The sequence below is a fragment of the Hylobates moloch genome, unplaced genomic scaffold (genome assembly GCF_009828535.3).
Source record: "Hylobates moloch isolate HMO894 unplaced genomic scaffold, HMol_V3 SCAFFOLD_13, whole genome shotgun sequence".
NCBI lineage: Eukaryota > Metazoa > Chordata > Mammalia > Primates > Hylobatidae > Hylobates > Hylobates moloch.
In genome coordinates, this window is record NW_026652288.1 from 23,773,449 (window position 1) to 23,798,573 (window position 25,125).

The following is a 25,125-nucleotide window of genomic DNA, read 5'->3' on the forward strand; positions in this document are numbered from 1 at the left end:
TGGATCCCTTCCTTACTCCTTATACACAAATTAATTCAAGATGGATTAAAGACTTAAATGTTAGACCTAAAACCATAAAAACCCTAGAAGAAAACTTAGGCAATACCACAGGACATAGGCATGGGCAAGGACTTCATGACTAAAACACCAAAAGCAATGGCAACAAAAGCCAAAATTGACAAATGGGATCTAATTAAACGAAAGAGCTTCTGCATGGCAAAAGAAATTACCATCAGAGTGAACAAGCAACCTACAGAATGGGAGAAAATTTTTGCAATCTACCCATCTGACAAAGGGCTAATATCCACAATCTACAAATAACTCAAATAAATTTACAAGAAAAAAAAAAACCCCATCAAAAAGTGGGCAAAGGATATGAACAGACACTTCCCAAAAGAAGACATCCGTGCAGCCAACAGACACATGAAAAAATGCTCATCATCACTGGTCATCAGAGAAATGCAAATCAAAACCACAATGAGATACCATCTCATGCCAGTTAAAATGGCAATCATTAAAAAGTCAGGAAACAACAGATGCTGGAGAGGATGTGGAGAAATAGGAATGCTTTTACACTGTTGATGGGAGTGTAAATTAGTTCAACCATTGTGAAAGACAGTGTGGCGATTCCTTAAGGATCTAGAACTAGAATTATCATTTGACCCAGTAATCTCATTACTGGGTATATACCCAAAGGATCATAAATCATGCTACTATAAAGACATATGCACATGTATGTTTATTGTGGCACTATTCACAATAGCAAAGACTTGGAACCAACCAAAATGTCCATCAATGATAGACTAGAATAAGAAAATGTGGCACATATACACCATGGAATACTATGCAGCCATAAAAAAGGATGAGTTCATGTCCTTTGCAGGGACATGGATGAAGGTGGAAACCATCATTCTCAGCAAACTATCACAAGGACAGAAAACTAAATAGTGCATGTTTTCACTCATAGGTGGGAATTGTACAATGAGATCACTTGGACACAGGGTGGGGAACATCACACACCAAGGCCTGTCGGAGGGTTGGGGGCTGAGGAGGGATAGCATTATGAGAAATACCTAATGTAAATGATGAGTTGATGGGTGCAGCAAACCAACATGGCACATGTATACCTATGTATCAAACCTGCACGTTGTGTACATGCACCCTAGAGCTTAAAGTATAATAATAAAAAAAGTTTTACAACCTTATTTTTCTTCTGCTACTCATATTTTCATTCCACTTTTTTCATTGAATCATATTCTGCTATATTTTATGCTTTACTGATCATTCTTATCTGCAGGAAAAATATGTATGTAAATTGACATTAATTTAAAGAATTATTTTCTGTGACCACAGGGCTACTATAAGTGTTAAATTTCTTTTGGATTTATTATGATGATATTATTAGTCCACAATTGATCAAAACAATATGTATTATTTTAAATAATAATTATTAAACATAAAACGTAATTGGAAATACATTCTTAATGATAGTTGGTAGGGCTGAATTTTTCCCAATAGTTATATATGTGGATGAATATTACTTATTGCTAGAATTGGACTAAGTTCGAAATTAGTTCTCTTCCTAGTTTTTATTATTTTATTTTATTTCATTATTATTTTTTAAGACGGAGTCTCGCACTGTCGCCCAGGATGGAGTGCAGTGGCGTGATCTCAGCTCACTGCAACCTCCGCCTCCCGGATTCACGCCATTCTTCCACCTCAGCCTCTTGAGTAGCTGGGACTACAAGCGCCCGCCACCATGCCCGGCTAATTTTTTGTATTTTTAGTAGAGATGGGGTTTCACCGTGTTAGCCAGGATAGTCTCTATCTCTTGACCTTGTGATCTGCCCACCTTGGCTTCCCAAAGTGCTGGGATTACAGGCGTGAGCTACCGCGCCCGGTCCCTATTTTTTATTTTTATAGACAAGCTCTGAGAAATCTAGTTTGCATAAATTAGATGGGAAAGAAATTTCATTATAGGAATGCCCGCCGATTCTTTGAATACCTCTGAATTATATAATAAAAACCATATAATGATCTATCATCAAAAGTTGTTTTCAATGCTCTATTAGCTGACAACTTAATTAGATCTTGCTTCAGTTTTGTTGAAAGTAAAGACTTGGAAGCCACCCAATCTGTTACTCAGTCATAAGTGTCATTCAAGTTCTCAGTTTCTGGAATTATACCAACAAAGCTTTCTGAAGACTTATCAAATGCTTATTAATTATATCTGCCATTTTTTCACTTAGAGGCACCTTGTTTAAATTGATATGCTCAGGAAAGATTCAGGAAGTAAAAATGTTAATTTTAATACATTTTTGCTAAATTTTTTGGATCAAATCCTTTTACCCTATCACGTTTTAAATGTATTTTCAGGCCGGGAGTGATGGCTCACACCTGTAATTCCAGCACTTTGGAAGGCCAAGGCAGGCGGATCAGCTGAAGTCAGGAGTTTAAGACCAGTCTGGCCAACATGGCGAAACCCTGTTTCTATTAGAAATACAAAAATTAGCCAGGTATGGTGGCAGGTGCCTGTAGTCCCAGCTACTCGGGAGGCTGAGGCAGGAGAATCGCTTGAACCCTGGAGGTTGAGGTTGCAGTGAGCCGAGATCACACCATTGCACTCCACCCTGGGCAACACAGTGAGACTCTGTCTCAAAAAAGAAACCAAAGAACAAAATAAATGTATTTTCATTAACATATTGGAGCTGCAGACTTAACTCATTTATGGAAAACATCTGTGACATTCTTATTGGCAAAGGCAGTCCTCACTGTTAAACTAATCAGCCAAATCAAATTACTTTCTATCAGAAAAAGTTTCTCATTTTTTAATTCAATAATCATATTAATATGTGCCTTGTAACAATCATTTTGCTTCTGAACCTTAAGAAATATAGACGGACAAGGCATGCAGCCTTCCTTTCCTGGATGAATTATGATACGGAAGTGTTCACTGTTTCTCACTGATACTTTTTTGCTTTACTCTCATGGGACTCTCCTTCACATATGATGCATTTTTGAACAATGGAGGATGAAAGAGGTCATGCAATTTAAAATATTTAGAATTTTCTCTTCCTTTGGCACCTTACAGTTCTTCTGCTCCAAGCCAGGCTCAAAGGCTCTAATGGCTGTGTGAGCATGAGCCCTTTTGTATACTGGGTGAAGGGAGGCTGGGGAGGGAGGCCAGAAAGTAGCTTTGACATCAGTCCTCAACTACAGCAGATCCTTTTCAGGAAAGTACGTATGGAAGTTGAGAACCTGGGAAAAAGGAACCCCTTAAATCCATTCATGCCTGTGGGCCCCTTCTAATGGCTTTGTGAACCATCAGGACACAAAGTTCTCTCATTTGGAGACCCCTGTTACAAAAGATCGCCTGCTCCCTGGGCACCTCCACATGTGCTGCATAGCTACCACCAAAGGGTCACTTGTGTGGGTCTCTCTGCATAGCTGGACCCAATTGGAAGTTTGTAATGAGAATTATAGGAGGCAACTGGAATGCTCTACAGAGGAGGCTCCAGACAGTTGTTGCCTTGAGGAAGTTTATGAAAAAGGCTCCCACTAGGCACCCAGCAATGCAGCGGGTGTGTTTAGAAAAGGCTGGCCGGTCAGGGGGTGAGCTGCCAAGAGGCTTCACCAGGCCTGCAGAACTTCAGAGTATCACTGTAGTCCAGGTCAGACTCCCTGCCTGTCAGTATGTGGAGCACGGGTCTACAGCTCACAGAACTGAGTTCTCAAATCCAGATGTCAGTGTGCTAATTTGTAAGAAGAAATTATTGGCATGGGGGCCGAACCCCAAAATCTACAGGCAAATCTATGTGGAATGTCAAATGGTAAGCCAGGACTCAGGACAAGATGGGATGATTGAGATGAATTGGGGATGGGGCCAAGATGGTGGACTAGAGGCGGCTCATGTGTGCTGCTGTTATGGAGAAGAAACAAAAGGACTAGCAAACACCGAGCTGCAGGCCGATCATCTGAAAAACCACTTTGGGACCCATCAGGGCAGTAGAGGAACACAGAGTGCAGCAAGGAGTGAAGCCAGGCACCAGCTGTCTGGGCTCAGCATGGAGCCAGGAGAACCTCTCCAACATAGGACAGGGTGAGTGAGTGAGAGCCCTCAGGGGGATTCATGCTTTCCACAGGGATCTGTGCAAGACTGGGAATAGGAGAATCCCACCGGGCCCCACACCCACCCATTATGTTTCTAGACTGAGGCAGAGAGCCACTCAGACGTTTTACGGGGCCAACTGTTGAGTCCAAGGGGACCTCTATAAGCTTTGGGCCCCAGGGCAGACAAGCTAGCGCCATAGCCCCAGTAGAGGCTGCAGTTGCCATGCCTGGGAGCAGTAAGGTTGCTCCACCCACCCATGCTGGGCAGGACTCAACACCAGCCTCTAGCCCAGCAATCTCACTTCAGCCTGAACTTGGCCAGCCACTCCACCTACACCCACCACTGGTAGCCAGGTGGGCAACACCTGCTAGAGCTTCCAGCCCAATGGCCCTGCTTCTGTGTGAACTCAGCTAGAGGGTGCCGCTTTCTGTTGTCCTGGGAAACACCCGAACAGCAGAGTGAGTGACTCTACCTACCCCACCACTGGTAGCCAGGTGGGTAAGAACCACTAGAGCTCCTGGCCCAGCAGCTCTGCTTCTGTGTGGATTCAGCTGGTGGGTGCAGCTTCCTGTTGTCCTAGGAAGAGCACCCAGATGGCAAGGCATATGATCACACCCACCCTTGCCGCTGACAGCCAGGTGGACAATGCCTGCTAGAGCTTCTGGCCCAGCAGTCCTGCTTCTGTGTGAACTCAGCCAACAAGTGCAGCCTTCTGTTGTCCCAGGAAGCACACAGACACCAGAGCAGGCGTTCCCACCAACCCCAGCCACTGGTAGCCAGGCAAACCACACCTGCCAGAGCTTCTGGCCCAGTGGCTCTACTTCTACCTGAATTTGTCAAGGGATGCAGCCTCCTGTTGCACTGGAAACACCCAAACAACAAGGCAGCCAACTGCACCCACCCACTCCCGCCTCCTGTAGCCAGATGGGCCACACCCAGCAGTTTCCAATCCAGTGGTCCTGCTTCTGCCTGAACTCTGCAGGCAGGTGCAACCTCGTGTTTCCCCAGGAAGCACACAGACAGCAGATTGGAGCTGACCTGGCAAGGTTACAGCTTGTCTGCCACCTGTGGCCCTTGCCTGAGGGAGCTCCATGGACCGGAACACCCAAAAAAAGAAATGCAAGTAGGGAGACAGTAATTGGAAGGGGCTCCTCCAAGACCTAGGAGTGGACTAGAATTGAAAGCAGTTAACCAAACCCACCTTATACCGTAATCAAACCCCCAAGGGCATCAAAGAAGAAAAAAGCAAAAACAAAAAATTTCATCCAAGGACAGCAACTTCAAAGATTGAAGGAACATCAGCCCACACAAATGAGAAAGAACTGGCACAAAAACTCTGGCAAGTCAAAAAGCCAGAGTGTCTTCTTTCCTCCAAATGGCCACACTAGTTCCCCAGCAAGGGTTCTTAACTGGGCTGGAATGACTGAAATAACAGAAATAGAATTCAGAATATGGATAGGAATGAAGATCATCAAGATTCAGGAGAATTCAAAACCCAATCCAAGGAAGCTAACAATCACAATAAAACAATACAGGAGCTGACAGATGAAATAGCCTCTATAAAAAAGAACCCAACTGATCTGATACAGCTGAAAAACACACTACAAGAATTGCACATTGTAACTTCAAGTATTAACAGCAGAATAGACCAAGCTGAGTAAAGAATCCCAGAGCTTAAAGACTAGCTCTCTGAAATAACCCATTCAGACAAGAATAAAGAAAAAAGAATAAAAAAGAATGAACAAAACCTCAGAGAAATATGGGATTATGTAATGAGATCAAATCTATGACTCATGGGCATCCCTGAAAGAGACAGGGAGAAAGCAAGCAACTTGGAAAACATATTTTAGGATAATGTTCATGAAAATTTCCTGAACCTTGTTAGAGAGGCCAACATTCAAATCCAGGAAATGCAGAGAATCCCTGAGAGATATTACTCAAGACCATCCCCAAGACACATAATCATCAGATTCTCCAAAGTTTACATGAAAGAAAAAATGTCAAAGGCAGCTAGAGAGAAAGGGCAGGTTACCTACAAAGGGAACTCCATCAGGCTAACAGCAGATCTTTCAGCAGAAACCCTAAAAGCCAGAAGAGATTGGGGGCCTATATTCAACATTTTTTTTTTTTTTTGAGATAGAGTTTTGCTCTGTTGCCCAGGCTGGAGTGCAGTGGCACGATCTCAGCTCACTGCAACCTCCACCTCCTGGGTTCAAGCAATTCTCCTGTCTCAGCCTCCCAAGTAGCAGGGATTACAGACACCTGCCACCATGACCAGCTAATTTTTGTATTTTTAGTAGAGACAGGGTTTTGCTGTGTTGGCCAGGCTGGTCTCAAACTCCTTACCTCAGGTGATCTGCCTGCCTCAGCCTACCAAAGTGCTGGGATTACAGGTATGAGCCACCTCACCTGGCCTCATTTCATTCTTAAAGAAGAAAATTTCCAACCAAGAATTTCATATCTGGCCAAACTAAGCTTCATATATGAAGGAGAAATAAGATCATTTTCAGACAAGCAAATGCTGAGGGGATTTTTTTTCCCACCAGACCTGCCTTATAAGCAGTCCTGAGAGGAGCACCAAATATGGAAGGGAAAGACCATGACTAGCCATTACAAAAACACACTTAAGTAGACAGACTAGTGACACTATAAATCAACCACACAAACAAGTCTGCATAGTAACCAGCAAACAACAAGATGACAGGGTCAAATCTGCACATATCAATACTAACCTTGAATGTAAATGGGCTAAATATCTCAATCAAAAGGCACAGAGTGGCAAGCTGGATAAAAAAGCAAGACCCAATATTATGCTGTCTTCAAGAGACCCATCTCACATGTAATGACATCTGTAGGCTCAAAATAAAAGGATGGAGAAAAATCTACAAAGCAAACAGAAAACAGAAAAAAAGCAGGGGTTGCAATCATAATTTCAGACAAAATGGACTTTAACCTAACAAAGATAAAAAAAAGATAAACAGGGCATTATATAATAGTAAAGGGTGCAATTCAACAAGAAGACCTAACTATCCTAAATATATACACACTCAACACAGGAGCACCCAGATCCATAAAGCAAATTCTTAGAGACCTATGAAGAGATTTAGATTCCCACACAATAATAATGGGAGACTTCAACACTCCATTGACAGTATTAGACAGATCATTGAGGCAGAAGATTAACAAAGCTATTCAGGACCTGAACTCAACACTTGACCAAAGTAACCTGATAGACATCTACAGAACGCTCCACCTAAAAACAACAGAATATACATTCTTCTTATCACCACATGGTGTGGGGAAAAGAAAGAGAGATCAGATTGTTACCGTGTCTGTGTAGAAAGAAGTAGACATAGGAGACTCCATTTTGTTCTGTACTAAGAGAAATTCTTCTGCCTTGAGATGCTGTTAATCTATAACCTTACCCCCAACCCCGTGCTCTCTGAAACATGTGCTATGTCAACTCAGGGTTAAATGGATTAAGGGCTGTGCAAGATGTGCTTTGTTAAACAGATGCTTGAAGGCAGCATGCTCGTTAAGAGTCATCACCACTCCCTAATCATCACCACTCCCTAATCTCAAGTACCCAGGGACACAAACACTGCGGAAGGCCACAGGGACCTCTGCCTAGGAAAGCCAGGTATTGTCCAAGGTTTCTCCCCATGTGATAGTCTGAAATATGGCCTCGTGGGAAGGGAAAGACCTGACCGTCCCCCAGCCCGACACCTGTAAAGGGTCTGTGCTGAGGAGGATTAGTATAAGAGGAAGGAATGCCTCTTTGCAGTTGAGACAAGAGGAAGGCATCTGTCTCCTGCCCGTCCCTGGGCAATGGAATGTCTCGGTATAAAACCCGACTGTATGTTCCATCTACAGAGATACGGTAAAAACCGCCTTAGGGCTGGAGGTGGGACGTGCGGGCAACAATACTGCTCTGTAAGGCATTGAGATGTTTATGTGTATGCATATCTAAAGCACAGCATTTAATTCTTTACCTTGTCTATGATGCAGAGACGTTTGTTCACGTGTTTATCTGCTGACCTTCTCTCCACTATTATCCCATAACCCTGACACATCCCACTCTCCGAGAAACACCCAAGAATGATCAATAAATACTAAGGGAACTCAGAGGCAGGCGGGATCCTCCATATGCTGAACGCCGGTCCCCTGGGCCTTTTTTCTTTCTCTATACTTTGTCTCTGTGTCTTTCTTTTCCAAGTCTCTCGTTCCACCTAACGAGAAACACCCACAGGTGTGGAAGGGCAACCCACCCCTTCAACATGGCACATACTCCAAAATCAACCAGACAATCAGACATAAAACAATACTCAGCAAAATAAAAAAACCTGAAATCATACCAACCACATTCTCAGACCACAGTGCAATAAAAATAGAAATCAATACTAAGAAAATCATTGAAACCATACAATTACATGGAAATTAAACAACCTGCTCCTAAATGACTTTTGGGTAGATAATGAAATTAAGGCAGAAATAAAAAAATTCTTTGAAACTAATGAGAACAAAGATATGACATACAAGAATCTCTGGGACACAGCTAAGGCAGTGTTAATAGGGCAGTTTATAGCACTAAATGCCCATGTCAAACAGACAGATCCCAAATTAACAACCTAATATTACAACTAGAAGACCTAAGGATGCATGAGCAAACCAACCCCAAAGCTATTGGAAGACAAAAAATAACCAAAATCAGAGCTGAACTAAAGGAAATTGAGACACAAAAACCATACAAAAGATCAACAAATCCAGATATTGGTTCTTTGAAAGAAATTAATCAGATAGATAGATCACTAGCTAGACTAATAAAGAAAAAACGAGAGAAGATCCAAATAAATACAGTTAGAAATTACAAAGAGGAGGTTACCACTGGCCCCACAGAAATACAAAAAACCTTTAGAGACTACTTCGAATACCTCTATGCACACAAATTAGAAAATCTAGAAGTGGATAAATTCCTGGACACATACAACTTCCTAAGACTGAACCAGGAAGAAACTGAATCCCTGAACAGACCAATAATGAGTTCTGAAATTGAATTAGTAATAAAAAGCCCACCAACCAAAACAAACAAACAAAAAAGGTCCAGGACCAGAGGGATTCACAGCCAAATTCTACCTGATGTATAAAGAAAAGTTGGTACCATTCCAACAGAAACTATTACAAAAAATTGAGGAGGAGGGACTCCTCCCCAACTCATTCTATGAGGCCAGCATCATTCTGATACCAAAACCTGTCAGAGACACAACAACAAAAAAAAAAAAAAAGAAAAATTCGGGCTGATATTTTTGATGAACATAGATGCACAAATTCTCAACAAAATGCTAGCAAACTGAATCCAACAGCACATGCAAGGTTGGTTCAACATATGCAAATTGGCTGGGCACAGTGGCTCATGCCTGTAATCCCAGCACTTTGGGAGGCCGAGACGGGCAGATCACGAGGTCAAGAGATCAAGATCATCCTGGCTAACACGGTGAAACCCTGTCTCTACTAAAAATACAAAAAATTAGCTGGGCGTGGTGGTGGGCGCCTGTAGTCTCAGCCACTTGGGAGGCTGAGGCAGGAGAATGGCGTGAACCTGGGAGGCAGAGCTTGCAGTGAGCCGAGATTGTGCCACTGCATTCCAACCTGGGCGACAGAGCAAGACTCTGTCTCAAAAAAAGAAAAAAAAAAGAAAGAAAAAGCTATTTTAAAATTCATATGGAACTGAAAAAGAGCCTGAATAGCTAAGGCAACCCTAAGCAAAGCTGGAGGCATCACCTTACCCAACTTCAAACTATATACTACAGGGCTACAGTAACCAAAACAGCATGGTACTGGTACAAAAACAGATATATAGACCAATGGAACAGTAGAGAGAGCCCAGAAATAATGCCATACACCTATAACCATCTGATCTTCAACAAAGTTGAGAAAAAGAGTAATGGCAAAAAAAAAAAAAAAGCAATGGAAAGGACTCCTTATTCAATAAATGGTGCTAGAATAAATGGCTAGCCACATGCAGAAGATTGAAATTTGACCCCTTCCTTACACCATATACAAAATCAACTCAGGATGGATTAAAGACTTATGTGTAAAAACTCAAACTATAAAATCCCTGGAAGATAACCTAGGACATGCCATTCTGGACATAGGACTTGATGAAGATTCCATAATGAAGACACCAAAAGCAATTGCAACAAAACAAAAATTGACAAATGGGATGTAATTAAATTAAAGAGCTTCTGCACAGCAAAAGAAACTATCAACAGAGTAAACAGACAACCTACTGAGAGAAAATATTTGCAAACTATACATCTGACAAAGGTCTAATATCCAGAATCTATAAGGAACTTAAACAAATTTACAAGCAAAAACAGCCCCATCAAAAAGTGGGCAAAGGACACGAACAGACGCTTTTCAAAAGAAGACATATATGCAGCCAAAAAGCATATGAAAAATGCTCAACATCACTAACCATTAAAGAAATGCAAATCAAAACTGTGAGATACCATCTCACACCATTCAGAATGGCTATTATTAAAAAGTCAAAAAATAATAGATGTTGGCGAGGTTGTGGAGAAAAGAGAATGCTTATACAGTGCTGGTGGGAGTGTAAATTAGTTCAGCCATTGTAGAAATAAGTGTGGCAACTCCTCAGTGAACTTAAAACAGAATTACCATTTGATCCAGCAATCCCATTACTGGGTATATACCCAAAGGAATAAAAATCATTCTACCATAAAGACACATGCATGCATATGTCCACTGCAGCCTATTCACAATAGTAAAGACATGTAATCAACCTAAATGCCTATCAATGGTAGACAGGATAAAGAAAATGTGGTATATATACATCATGGAATACTATGCAGCCATAAAAAGAATGAGATCATGTGCTTTGCAGCAACATGGATAGAGGTAGAGGCATTATCCTTAGCAAACTAACACAGGGACAGAAAACCAAATACCACCTGTTCTCACTTGTAAGTGGGAGCTAAACAAGGAGAACACGTGGATACTAGGAGGGAAACAACAGACACTGGGGCCTACTTGAGAGTGGAGGGTGGGAGGAGGGAGGGGATCAGAAAAAACACCTATCAGTCACTATGCTTATTGCTCGGGTGTATTTTACAAAGCCCTGTGACATGCAGTTTACCTACGTAACAAACTTGTACATGTACCCCTGAACCTAAAATAGAAGTCAAAAAAGTAAAAAGAGATGAATTGAATGCTTAATAATCTGGCTAAGATATCAAGATGTATCAGTCTTGCCATTGAGACCAGATGGGGTGTAGCAAAAATATATTTGGTTTTTGTTTCTTGTTCCTGACAGAGAGCTCCTAAAACTCTTGGAATTTACTAAGGGATCTGAGCGTCTTTTTTACTCATGCTAATGAGATGACTCATTTCTGGGATGGGAGGTAGGTACTAGACAGCTTCAGGGCAGGGGCTGGTCACCAGCAACCCTGTGATTAGAGGGCTGGAACTTTTAGCCTCATCCCGTGACTTCCTGGGAGGAAAAGTGAGTGGGGATTGAGTTCAATCATATAGCCGATGATTCAGTCAATTATGCCTACATAATGGAAGCCAGTATAAAAATCCTGGAACAACAAGGTTTGGAGAGCTTCTGGGCTGGTCAACACATCCATGTGCTGGGAGGCACATGTGTCTGGAGGGGTGTGGAAGTTCTGTGCCCCCGCCCTATACATCCCCATTTGGCTATTCCTGTCTTGCATCCTTTACAAGAAAACTGCAATTGTAAGTGCAGTATAGCCCTTTCATGAGTTCTGCAGTCATTCCAGCAAATTATCGTGAGTCATGGGACTCCTCCCCAAATCTGTAGCCAGGTCAGACAGAAGTGTGGGTAATGCGGGTAGCCTGGGGACCTGGGACTCGTGTTTGGCATCTGTAGTAGGGACAGGCTTGTGGGAACTGAGTTCCTTAACCTGTGGGGTCTGCACTAACTCCAGTTAGCTAGTGTCAAATTGAATCGTAGGACACTTGGTCAAAGAATTATTGTTGGAAACTACCAGGGTACTTAAATTGTTTGCTCAAAGACCCTCCCACTTTGAATGGGCCCAACCAACATTTACTCCAGTGACTCTTATCTGAGCTTCCTGGCTGATCTTTTTTTTTTTTTTTGAAATAGAGTCTTGCCGTGTCACCCAGGCTAGAATACAGTGGCATGATCATAGCTCAGTGTAACCTGAAACTCTTGGGCTCAAGCAACCCTTCTGCCTCAGCCTCCTGAGTAGTTGGGACTACAGGTGTGTGCCACCATGCCCAGCTATTTTTTCATTTTTTGTAGAGACAAGATCTTGCTATGTTGACCAGGCTGATTTCGAACTCCTGGGCTCAGGCAATCCACCTGCTTTAGCCTCCCAAGTGCTGGGATTACAGGCATGAGCCATCGCACCTGGCCCCACTTCCATTTTTTTTTTGTGGTTACACATTCCTTCTACACACATATCAATATGTTCACATGTTCAAGTCTTGCAGGCTTGAGAGCCATTCTTTGCATATCTCCCCTCCTCTCCATTCTGTTTTGATGACACAGCCTAACTTTAGCCTGAAATATTGATAGCTCAGTCTTTGTTTAGCTTGGGCCTTGGCATCCCTGTCCTCTTTTGGAGTTGTGGCTAGAAGTCCTCAAACGTTTCCTGGCTTGTCGTGCAAACCTCACAAGTATCTTCATATTGTACATCTCTGGACTGCAGAGGTGTGACTATCCAACATCACCATGATTTAGCACTAACTGGAATTTAAAGAGTAACCTGCTTCTCCAATCTCTGACTCAGCTAGTTCAAATGTCTGCAGTATTTCCTCTCATTTTCACCCACTGGGACACTAAGACTGTTTCGGACCCAGCCTCAAGCAGAGGGGGCTGATAAATTAGAGCTGAATTACATACAACTCCCATCCGCCAAAAAAACCCCTCAACTGCATGTTACAAGCTATGGTGTAAAATTCCTTCCTTGTAAGAGACAAAACAAAAACTCCAGAGAGCCATAAAGTTGCTCAGATTCTGACCCTGAAATTCCACTTCCAGACCTAAGGAAATAATCAGAGATACAAAGAATTATGTAAAAGTTCTAAACTGTAATATTACTTACGAAGTGAAAAAGTAGAAATAATCTAAATATCTAACAAAGAACAATATTATGTTTATATGATATGCAGCGATTTAAAATGTTTTTGAAGCAATTTAAAGATATTCAAGGTCTCATAGCATCATGCTAAATGAACATAGTGGAATGTCAACTCTATGCATTAAGGATCTAGGTAAGGTTAAAACGTATATATTACGTGCATCAAAAGAGACCTGAAGAAAATCTCAAAACCATCACCAGGAGCTTTCTTTTATCTTTTTTTTTTTTTTTTTGAGGTGGAGTTTTGCTCTTGTCACCCAGGGTGGAGTGCCATGGCGTGATCTCAGCTCACTGCAACCTCCGCCTCCCAGGTTCAAGCGATTCTTGTGCCTCAGCCTCCCGAGTAGCTAGGATTACAGGCGCCCACTATGACGCCCAGCTTGTTTTTGTATTTTTTAGTAGAGATGGGGTTTTGCCATGTTGGCCAGGCTGGTCTCAAACTCCTGACCTCAGCTGATCCGCCAGCTTCAGCCTCCCAAAATGCTGGGATTACGGGCATGAGCCACCATGCTGGGCCCAGAAATTTTCACTTAATGTGAAATCATGACTAACTTATTTTCCCAAGTTATAAAAGTGAGTGTATATTACTTTTGTAATCCTAATTTAATAGTTTTCTAAAAGTACTGTCTACCCCACAGCACTGCTTGATGTCTTTTGAGTGACTCCAAGGAGAGTGGCCTTTTCTATTTTGGCTCTATCCATCTTCCTATTTTCATTGATCACTCTCTCCCACGTACTGCTTTCCAGCCACATGGAACCTCTCACCATTCTTTCCACACAACAGGCCTTTTCATCACTTTGTGCCTTGGCATTTGGTGCTCCTTCAGCCTGGAATGCTCCTTACTCTCTTCCATACTCACTCTTCTTCCAAATGCACTTCAAATGCTAGTTTCAAGTTCCTGAAGACAGTTAGTCGCTCCAGGTTCTGTGCTCTGTAGTTGTTTTACACCTGCTCCAGCATTTATCATGTGGTCATGTGACTCATTTACAACTTGCCTTCCCCACTAAATTGTGAGCCTGTCTTGGGGTAGATGTATTGTTTACTGTTGTATCACTACTACCTAGCACAAAGCCGACTATGTGCTAGGTAGTGGTGATACAACAGTAAACAATACATCTAAATACACTTATTTAGCATTCTTATTACAAAGAATGCTAAATAAGTTAATTTAAAATTTACTGTTATCTCTTTTCAAAAAGAATCAAAGGCCAGATGCAGTGTCTCTCTCTTGTAATCTCAGCACTTTGGGAGGCCGAGGTGGAAGGAGGCTTGAGCCCAGGAGTTCTAGACCAGCCTGTGTAACACGGTGAGACCCCATCTTTACAAAAAATTTAAAAATTAGCTGCACATGGTGGCATGTGCCTATAATCCTAGCTACTCGGGAGGCTGAAGTGGAAGCATCGCTTGAGCTTAGAGATTGAGGCTGTAGTTAACTGTGATCACACCACTGCGCTCCAGCCTGGGTTATGGAGTGAGACCCTGTTTCAAAACAAAAATAAAAACAAAAAACAGGCCGGACACAGTGGCTTACACCTGTAATCCCACCACTTTGGGAGGCCGAGGGGGGTGGATCACCTGAGATCAGGAGTTTGAGGCCAGCCTGACCAACATGGCAAAACCCCGTCTCTACTAAAAATACAAAAATTAGCCAGGTGTAGTAGTGGGTGCCTGTAATCCCAGCTACTTGGGAGGCTCAGGCAGGAGATTTACTTGAACCCTGGAGGTGGAGGTTGCAGGGAGTGGAGATTGCACCATTGCACTCCAGTCCTGGCGACAAAAGCAAAACTCTGTCTCAAAACAAATAACAACAACAAAACCCCCAAAAGAATCAAACTACTGACTAAATAATGGATGAATGGACTAGTGGCAAGGTTGACTACCAAAAAAAAAAAAAAAATCTGTGGTCCTTGGCATCCAAGCTCAGAAAAGGAATGATGTTGGAAGTAAGCTCTGCGAAAGGCTATTATACAGACCTGAACATGAGATAATTTTGTAAATACCAGCAAAAGACATCCTGCCCTAGATGGCACGTCTTTGGAATTTTGAATTCTGTACCTCGCTGCCTGATCATGTCAGGAACTATAAAGGGCCTAAGATTTGATTTTATTTGATTTACAAAGGCTAGTAAGTTAGGGTTTGCCACAAGGAGGTGCTGAATCTGGGGGACAAAAAGAGCATGAAAGGGCTCCCCTGTTCCCCCATCTCCTGAGATGGAATGTGTTCCCTCTCCAGGTGCTAGGGTCTCCATGGCCATGCAGTTGGTGTGTCCCATCCCAGTAGCCATGTCTATACTTTTTCTCCAATCGTGCCCTACTTGCATCCAGACATCTTGTCTGGAAGAGTCAGATGTAAGAGGGACAGGGGCATTTTTGCAAAATTAAAGAGAACCATTATATCCTATCTTGGCCTGTGTAGAACCCTGTAGAGGGATCTAGAGAACAGTGTACTTAACTAAGTAGTCATTATCGTCATGATATAGGACCATGTTAGTCCAATCTAGCTGAACCAGAATAAAATTTGAATTCCCTAGGCTGTCTTTTGGCAAGTAGTCGAAGGTGTTCTCTCGCCAGGGACATCTGAAGGGTATACCAACCAGGCTGGCCTGAGGATGCTGTTAGGGAAAAAAAGATGCATCATGTTTAGCAATAGTCAGTGTAGAATCTTCAGTTTTCAAAATAGGTTCTATAGCTCTCCACCCTTATGGTCCAGATTATCACCTAGGAGACCAAGAGGAGATGAACTCTTTCTGGGGAAGGGTGCATTTAGTGACCATACTGCCTTACTAAGGTGTGCAGTGAAAGTTAAGGTTAGAGTCAGAAATCTTTTTGAGTTGATTTTTGAGAAGGCCTTTCTAATGTTCAAAATGATACCAGATACCTGCAAATGGGAGTGTGAAATGTCCATTGAATATCTTGACTAGTGGTTTATTGTTGAATGGCCTTTGCAATCCCTTCTCCCAAGTCTCACAGGGGTGATGTGAGCCAGATAGATGTCACACATGCAGGGAGTTGTATTACAGGAGGAGAACACTGAGCTCAGGGACTCCACTGCTTTTATAACAAACAGTAAGCAAGCTTGCTCTTTGTCCTGATGGGAGACATCCCTTCATTTTTCAAGGTTGCTTGCTGCAACCTAACCCTGAGAAATGTCCTGGATAAAGAGTGGTGAGAGCCTTGCATTCTTGGCATTCTTAGCAAGGTGTGTAGGAGTACAAGAGCCTCACAGAAAGGAGCCTCCCAATAGATATGCTCTGTGAAATGATCAGTGCTCTCTCATTCCATGCCAATGACCAACGCTTATTAAAAAACAGTTGATCAAGTAATTCCAGTGAAAGAAGAAGATTTCTTGAAGAAATAAAAATTGCTCCCTTAATTCATTCTTCTTTTTTAGTGCCTTCTATCTAGTGTTTTTTCAACCATAAAATATTTTTTCTTTAGGCTCTTCAATTTTCTTCTAAAATAATAAAAGTGTCTTTCATGGGCCTCTGATAACTTAACTTCCTTTTTTCTTAGGTAGTCTCCTGAAAGCAAACACAGCATGGTTATTATTTATGAGCTGCAAATTATCACTACAAATGATTCATTCATCCATTTATTATTCCACAAACATTGCCAGGTGACCGCCATGTGCTAGGCACTGTACTAGGTACTGGAGATACAAGAGTGACTGGATAGTTGAAACACAGTTTCTGCCCTCATGGAGTTCATTGTCTAGTAGGGGATATAGGCACATACAAACATCAATTCTATTTCATGGTAATAAGTGCCATAGTACAGGTATCTGAGTTGTCCTGGAGTATGAATTGGGTTCCCATGCAAAAAAAAAAAAGGATGAATAATGCATATGCCTGGACAAAGGGGACAGGGTGAGAGAGGGCTCAAGAGAATAAAAGAAACTGCTACCCTCTTCTCCTATAAGTATTCTATGACCTAGACTTAAAACTGATTATGGCCGAGTGCGGTGGCTCACATCTGTAATCCCAGCACTTTGGGAGGCCGAGGTGGGCGGATCATGAGGTCAGGAGATCGAGACCATCTTGGCTAACATGGTGAAACCTCATCTCTACTAAAAATACAAAAAAATTAGCCGGGCATGGTGGCATGCATCTGTAGTCCCAGCTACTTGGGAGGCTGAGGCAGGAGAATTGCTTGAACCCAGGAGGCAGAGGTTGCAGTGAGCCGACATCCTACCACAGCACTACAGCCTGAGCGACAGAGCGAGACTCCGTCTCAAAAACAAAACAAAACAAAACCTGATTACAGCACTTGATGTACTTACTTTTTAAAGATGGGGTCTCACTATGTTGCCTACACTGGACTCAAACTCCTGGGCTCAGTTGATCCTCCTGCCTCAGTCTCTTGAGTAGCTGGGGCTACAGGTGCACTCCACCATGCCAGGTAGCACTTCATTTTTTTTAGACGGAGTCTTGCACAGTAAGTCACAATGTGTGTTTAAGATTCTTTTTTTAAACTGAGGACCTGGCCGGGTGCAGTGGCTCGTGCCTATAATCCCAGCACTTTGGGAGGCTGAGGTGGGCAGATCACTTGAAGTCAGGAGTTCGAGACCAGCCTGGCTAACATGGTGAAACACCGTCTCTACTAAAAATACAAAAATTAGCCGGCGTGGTGGCAGGCATCTGTAGTCCCAGCTACTCGGGAGGCTGAGGCAGGAGAATCTCTTGAACCTGGGAGGCAGAAGTTGCGGGGAGCCAAGGTCACACCACTGCACTTTAGCCTGGGCAATAAAAGAAAGAAAGAAAGAAAAAGAAACAGAAACACAAAATAAACAAAAAACAACTGAGGACCCAGAATTAAAGATGCTAACATTTTACCAATGTTACAAATGTGACTCTCTAATATATTTATTTTAAAGACAATCCTGTATTTTTTTTTTTTTTTTTTTTTTCTGAGACAGAGTCTCACTCTGTCACCCAGGCTGGAGTGCAGTGGCACGATCTTGGCTCACCGCAACCTCTGCCTCTCTGTTCAAGTGATTCTCCTGTTTCAGCCTCCCAAGTAGCTGGGATTACAGGCGCCTGCCACCGCACCTGGTCTAATTTATGTATTTTTGGTAGAAATGGGGTTTCACCATGTTTTCCAGGCTGGTCTCAAACTCCTGTCCTCAAAAGATCTACCCACCTTGGCCTCCCAAAGTGGTGGGATTACAGGTGTGAGCCACTGCACAAACCTGATTAATTTGTGTGACAGAAGTAGCATAGCATCCTTTTCCTAATTACTGTTTAAAGGTTTTCTTTAATTAATAGTCATGCTCCTAGAATCCTTCATAATACAATTTTTAAATGGTCATAATTCTTCTTCTTTTTTTTGTTTTTTCCTGAGACAGAGTCTTGCTGTGACACCCAGGCTGGAGTGCAATGGTGCTATTTTGGATCACTGCAACCTCCACCTCCTGGGTTCAGGTGATTCCCCTGCCTCAGCCTCCTGAGCAGCTGGGATTACAGGTGCCCACCACCACACCCGACTAATTTTTGTATTTTTAGTAAAGACAGGATTTTGCCAGGTTGGCCAGGCTGGTCCTGAACTCCTGACCTCAAGTGATCCGCCTGCCTCGGCCTCTCAAAGTACTGAGATTACAGGTGTGAGCCACCCCATCCAGCCTGTAATTCTTTACTTCCCAAATTTTCTACAATGATCACGTATAATTTTTTAGATAGAGAAAAATATAATTTTTTTAAAAAGGAGTAAAGGAAACAAAAGTCAGTCATAAGACAACTGGCTCCTGAGTGGATATCAGCCTTGTCCATCCCTCCTGATCATCCAACCATTTCCAAGATAGCTGTCCCTTCCCAGAGCAGTGGGATATTAATGGCGTGATGCCAGCAGTGCACTTCTAACCAGGGCAGATTCTTTGGAGTCTGTGGAGTTTTTTGTGGCCCTAAGCAAGAATACTAACCTTTAGTGCCAGCCACATAATCTACATTACAGTAGTCAGGCAATTTCTCTGGTCTCCTCTGGGGAATTAGCCCTGAGCCCTAGCTGACAGGGTAAGAGCCTGGCTTCCTGACAGCCAAATTGCCCATCTTTCTAATCTCATATTCTGGTTATTTTAATTAGATAATTAACCTGGCTCTCTATGTCTCTGTTCTGCTCTCTGCTCCTGCCCTACAATTCTGAAATGGAGCCTCCTTCAAATCCTGACATCTGTTCAGGAAGGGTCCAATAATGCAAAATGCAATAAAATGAGGCATATCTGAAGGGTCCAATAATGCAAAATGCGATAAAATGAGGCATATCTGTACATAGGTATATAGTTTCTGTGATGGTACTTAATTTCTCAATTGGCCCTTTAAGATTCAGCTCTTTGGCACCTTCCCTGACTCTGCTAGGCCCAAGTAATTCATTGATTTATTTATCAAACATGTACCAATTACCTACCTAACATCAGATACTGTGTTAGACAATGGAGAAAGAAAATGATTAAGACAAGATTCTTGCCTTCCAGGGATTCACAATCTAGATAAACAAAGAACTGTAATGGGGATAATCATAAAGGTATGCATAAAATACATACTACAGTGGACAGAAGCCTAAGATCTGACTTGGGTCTTTAATGATGATTAGAAATTTGCGGAATAGATGTGAGGGACAGGAGGGAAACTAGAAAATATTTCAGGCAGATAGGACAGCATGTACAGAGGCATGGAAGGCAGAAGCTGTATCTTAACCAGCTCTGCTTCCCTGATTTATCTAGGATAGTGCAGGGCACATGGTAAGTACCTCTGAATATTTGTTGAACGAATGAATGAATGAGTGGCTGCTTTTGTTACTAGAGGCTTCTATTTCAAAGGAGTGTTTACACAACTCCAGTAAACTTTTTAAAATTTAAATTTAGATTTTGAAAAATCTAAACACAAACACAATTTACCATTTATTAAGCTCAACTCTCACTGATATAATACCCAAGCTAGTTCTCTATGAGATCTTTATTCAACAATGTATAGACACGGAGGGGGAATGCAGTATACACCAACAAAGTGGCTGCCTGACTCACAGTAATTCTTTTTCCTGTAAAATGTCTCTTTATATAGGGTAGACCCCCAACAGCCACATCTCTGCCTTTTTACCCTGCTGTCTCCCCCCTCCCCTATCCTGCCCCACCTACATAGCTGACTGATACAGGGCTAAACCATATGACCTGAAACTTGCCAAATCAGGGTCCTAAGAGAAATTAAGGGGTATTATGGGAGGCTTGGCCATGATATCAGCCAGGAAAGGAAACAGTTTGCTATGAGACAGAACAAACCTGATTCATTTAGAAGTCAAGACAGAATCCTAGCAGTGTTCCAGTCCCTGAATCTACCTTCCCCATGGCTCAGCTGCACCCTGTCCTTCCAGTGGCTATGTAGATAACCTTCCAATAAATTCCTTCTTTCTGCCTTAGCTGGTTTGAGCTGGATCTCTGTTACTTGTAGTCGGAAGACCCAACTAACACAGGGAATGAAGACAGGAACTAGGAGGCCAACTTACCCAGGCTCTGTGTGGCTTCCACACAGACACTAGGATACATGCCCTCAGTGTAAGTTGCCACCAGAAGATACAGATGGGTCTTCACGACAACCACACCAGTGTTCTCCTGGATAAAGAATAAAAGAGAATATTCTGCTCTTGGTTCTAATCATAGGACCAGTGGTCATGCTCCAGCTACGTTTTTCACCATTTCCTGATTTCCATATGTTTGGAATATATATGGAATATACATATTCCATATATATTTCCATATATTTATATATCTGTTTTTTGACTGTCCACTCTTTTCCACCAATTTAGTTGCCTTTCCTCAAAAAGTTTCAGACTGTTATAATAATGGTAGATGGATTTTGAAAAAGTTCTGCAATTGATTATCATATACCCCATCCCAATTAGAACAACTGATGTAGGCTGGGTGCCGTGGCTCCTGCCTGTAATCCCAGCAGTTTGGGAGGCCAAGGCAGAAAGATCACCTGAGGTTGGAAGTTTGAGACCAGCCTGGCCAACATGGTGAAACCTTGTCTCTACTAAAAATACAAAAATTTGCCAGGCGTGGTGGCAGGCGCCTGTAATCCCAGCTACTCAGGAAGCTGAGGCAGGAGAATCTCTTGAACCCAGGAGGTGGAGGTTGTAGTGAGCCGAGATCATGCCATTGCACTCCAGCCTGGGCGACAAAAGCGAAACTCATCTCAAAAACAAAAACAAAAACAAAAAACAAAACACAAAAAAACTGATGTAATGGAAAGGTCGCACATTTTGGAACTGGACAGCTCTGGGCTTGAATTCTACTGCCTCCATTTTCTGCTGCATGAGTAAGGGTTATTTAACCTTGTTAAGCCTCAGTGTCCTTATCTGTAAAATGAGATTATTTAGTTTATAATGTGGATGAAGCAGTATGCCTAACCCATAATATAGGGCATCCAATGAATGATTTTCATCTCTTTCATTCCTTATAAGCAACAAAGAGCTGATTTTTTTTTTTTTTTTTTTTTTTTTAAGGAGGATGTAGAGTATGAAGGCCGGACTGTATTGGAAAGAGTTCAGGCAAGGCTCAGTTAATAGATTCTGGAATGAACATTTCTCTTTTTTTTTTTTTTTTTTTTTGAGACAGAGTCTCGCTCTTTCGCCCAGGCCGAACTGCAGTGGCACTATCTTGGCTCACTGCAAGCTCCGCCTCCTGGGTTCACGCCATTCTCCTGCCTCAGCCTCCCGAGTAGCTGGGACTACAGGCGCCCGCCACCGTGCCCAGCTAATTTTTTGTATTTTTAGTAGAGACAGGGTTTCACCGTGTTAGCCAGGATGGTCTCGATCTCCTGACCTCATGATCCGCCCGACTCGGCCTCCCAAAGTGCTGGGATTACAGGTGTGAGCCACTGCACCCGGCCTTTGAACATTTCTCAAAACGAGGCTCTTGATAGGACTTTCTTTCACATATGTCTTCCTGGCACTAGACTGCTATCTCAAGACAGTGGCTCAAGACATTAATGGATTTAATCTGTTTTACAGAGAGGATCAGGCAGAGCAAGGAAATTTGGAGGCAAATTCTTTTCTTTTACTCAGCTCTCTTCAAATCTTGAGTACTCACATTTTTGGCATAAAGAGAATATTCATCTGCCCGGACACATCTGTAATCTTTTTCCTTGAAATACAATCCTTCTCTTCGGGCTTGCAAAGGGTTCTTGGCAAATCCATTCACCAGTGTTCGGACATCACTGGGCATTACCTGGAGAGGTTACCTGGTTAGAACAGGAGTTAGCCAACTACAGCTGGTGGCCAGTCAAATTTAGCCCACTGCCTGCTTTTTATGGCCTGCAAGCTAAGAATGGTTTTCACGTTTTTAAATGGGTGGGGGAAAAAAATCAAAAGAATAACACTTCGTGACACTTACAAATTATATGAAATTCAAACTTCAGTATCCATAAATATAAAATTTTATTGGAACACAGTCACATTCATTCTTTAATGTATGGCTGTTTTTCCTCCACAATTGCAGAGTTGAGTGGTTGCGACAGAGACTCTATGGCCCTGTGCTATAGTTTGAATCTCATGTTGGAATCTGATCCCCAAGTTTTCGGTGGGGCCTAATGGGAGGTATTTGGATCATGGGGGCAGATCCCTCATGAATAGACTGATGCCCTCCCTGCGAGGTGGGGGAAGCTGTGAGTGAGTTTTCACTGTATTTGTTCCAGGAGAGCTGGCTGTTAGAAAGAGCCTGGCACCTCTCCACTTGCTCTCTCTTGCTTCCTCTCCCCCACTGTGATCTCTGCACATGCTGGCTCCCCTTCACCTCTGCCATGAGTGGAAGCAGTCTGAGGCTTTCACAGAAGACCAGTCTTCCAGGCAGTAGAACTGTGAGCCAAATAAACCTCTTTCCTTTATAAATTACCCACCTTCAGGTATTCCTTTATATCAACAGTAAAAAGACTAAGCCTAGAAACCTAAAATATTTATGTAGCTCTTTACAGAAAAAGTTCATTTAAAAGTCATGTCTGGGCTGGGCTCGGTGGCTCATGCCTGTAATCCCAGCACTTCAGGAGGCTGAGGAAGGTGGATCACCTGAGGTTAGGAGTTTGAGACTAGCCTGACCAACATGGTAAAACACCATCTCTACTAAAAATACAAAAATTAGCCGGGCCTGGTAGCGCACTCCTGTAATCCCAGCTACTCGGGATGCTGAGGCACAAGAATCGCTTGAGAGGCGGAGGTTGCGGTGAGCTGAGATCGTGCCATTGCATTCTAGCCTAAGCAACAAGAGTGAAATTCTGTCTCAAAAAAAAAAAAAAAAAAAAGTCATGTCTGCTCCATTTTTTGGAAGAATAGAAATAGTAAGTAAATCAAGTCTTATGCCCAAACTTGTTTTTTCTTACATTAAAACCTGGTGATGCTACACACAGCCTCTGCTCCTGGATTTTGATGAGGGCTGCACTGTCCACATGCTTGGTTCCCAAGAGGGTGTCTAACAATAAGCTCTGCAAATGGCTCATGTTCCCTCAACTCTGAAAGGGCAAGTGCAGTTGAAGCCATTGACTCTGGCTAGCTTTTGAAAGGCATGTGAATACAAATGTGCGTAAGACACTTCAGACAGTTCTAAGATCAGCAAGTGTACTTTTAAAAGATACAAGGTGAAAACGGTGGTCCATCATTCAGGGCCCACCAATACCCAAAGAGGAAAACAGAATCATAGAAAAATCACAGCTCACACAGAGTAGGTTATGAAGCTGAGTTTGGAAAATCACAGCCTGGGGATTTCCTGGCTATGTCAATGGTTTACATCAGGATTATCTGGGATTTAAAAACAAACATTACACACTGAGAAAAACCCGGTAAAATAAAAAATAAAAACAAACAAAAAACAAAACCCAGCCAGGATGGAGAGCTACCCTGCTAAGTTAAACACGACTAAAAGAGATTATGCGTGGCCATAAACCCACACATTCCCTTCCCGGTGACCTGCATCAGCGCCAGCTATGAACGCTGATCAATATCCCAATAGACTAAAAACACCTTGAAGGCACTTAAACCCACATTTCCCGCACAAGTCCCCAAGCCTTGGACCCCCCTCATCAGGACCTCAGGCACAGGCGCCCCTTTCCCGCCACTGCCTTCCAGTGGTTTGGTCCCCGAGCAGGACCGAAAGCGGGGCAGGGGGTGTTGAGCGGTGAATTCCCCGGCACTGAGGACTCGAGGGAGCGGACGCCACCCCTCTCTCTGGTGCTCCGCAAGGACCCGGCGACCAAGGACCCGCCCGTCAACGGACGCGGTTGCGGGTGGGTGGCGGCGGCACGATTGGCCGGGCCACGTGCCGGTCTCCAAGAAGCAGCGACTCCAGCCCCTTCCGCAAACCAAGACCCGCCAGCTAGAGCCGCTGCCCAATCCCCTTTGGGCCTGAAACCGTCCTCCGCCGCCCCGGCGCCGCCCGCGCGGACTCGCTGTGGAACCCGCGGCGGAGGGGGCGGAGGGCCCGCGCGGCGCAGCGTTCGGGAGACAGTGGGCGCCAACATTCGCGCGTTCCGCAGAGGTCGGCGGGCTCCCTTCCAGCCGCAGCCAGACGACTCCGGGGCCGTCGGGCTGGGCCCGAGTGTGGAGCAGGACGGCCGCGGGCCTGCTGGCCTTGGGAGGGCAGAGAGGTGCCTGTCGCGGCCGGCGACCTCCCCGCTAGGCCAGGCGGTCCCCGCGCACGACGCACCTGCGCAGGAGGCCCCCGGCCCGGGGCTGGCGTGGAGGCCGCAGGCGCCCGGCCTAGCTGGTGGGAGGAAGGGCCGGGAATGGGCGCGATGGGCGAGAGCGGGTGCGGACGCCGATAACATTGCCGTCGCACCGGGCCTCGGGGAGGACTTCGAGCCGCGCAGAGCTCGAAGACTCGCACAGTATGACCGA

General features: G+C 43.6%; 2 protein-coding genes across 12 annotated transcripts in view; one reads left to right on the forward strand and one right to left on the reverse strand.

The window, feature by feature from the left end:
- FAM228B (family with sequence similarity 228 member B) overlaps positions 1–25,125 on the forward strand; it is an 88,268-nt gene that overhangs the window by 21,348 nt on the left and 41,795 nt on the right. The window contains exon 1 of one of the 8 annotated variants that reach the window (XM_058426601.1): positions 24,692–24,766. The exons of 2 other annotated variants lie outside the window; for them this stretch is intronic. The gene's annotated coding sequence lies outside the window, so the exon portion shown is untranslated. Of the gene's footprint in view, positions 1–24,691; positions 25,116–25,125 lie in introns of those variants that run through there. 5 more of the 8 variants (XM_058426609.1, XM_058426612.1, XM_058426599.1 and 2 more) reach the window with 5 other exon arrangements.
- Positions 15,267–24,749, reverse strand: PFN4 (profilin family member 4). Of its 4 annotated transcripts, XM_032172380.2 has the most exons (5): positions 24,319–24,579; positions 23,616–23,744; positions 22,334–22,471; positions 20,749–20,854; positions 15,267–16,781 (listed from the first exon to the last, which is right to left on the reverse strand). In XM_032172380.2, the coding sequence occupies exons 2-5, from the start codon at positions 23,730–23,732 to the stop codon at positions 16,648–16,650; spliced, it is 495 nt and encodes a 164-aa protein (XP_032028271.1). In that variant the 5' UTR covers positions 23,733–23,744; positions 24,319–24,579; the 3' UTR covers positions 15,267–16,647. The 4 variants fall into 4 exon arrangements, 3 of the variants coding, with proteins under 3 accessions (XP_032028271.1, XP_058282598.1, XP_058282599.1); XR_009209351.1 differs by lacking the exons at positions 15,267–16,781; positions 20,749–20,854; positions 23,616–23,744 and adding an exon at positions 23,949–24,030 and having other exon boundaries at positions 22,333–22,471; positions 24,319–24,749; XM_058426615.1 differs by lacking the exons at positions 15,267–16,781; positions 20,749–20,854; positions 23,616–23,744 and having other exon boundaries at positions 22,333–22,471; positions 24,319–24,749.

What these genes read in the sequence shown, in the direction of transcription:
- PFN4 (XM_032172380.2), bottom strand. Translation starts at nt 23,732, where the DNA reads ATGAGCCATTTGCAGAGCTTATTGTTAGACACCCTCTTGGGAACCAAG. An exon ending in TAGCATCACCAGGTTTTAAT is followed by an intron (nt 22,472 to 23,615) that starts GTAAGAAAAAAC and finishes TAACCTCTCCAG; the next exon opens with GTAATGCCCAGTGATGTCCG. An exon ending in GGAAGCCACACAGAGCCTGG is followed by an intron (nt 16,782 to 20,748) that starts GTAAGTTGGCCT and finishes GTTTGCTTTCAG; the next exon opens with GAGACTACCTAAGAAAAAAG.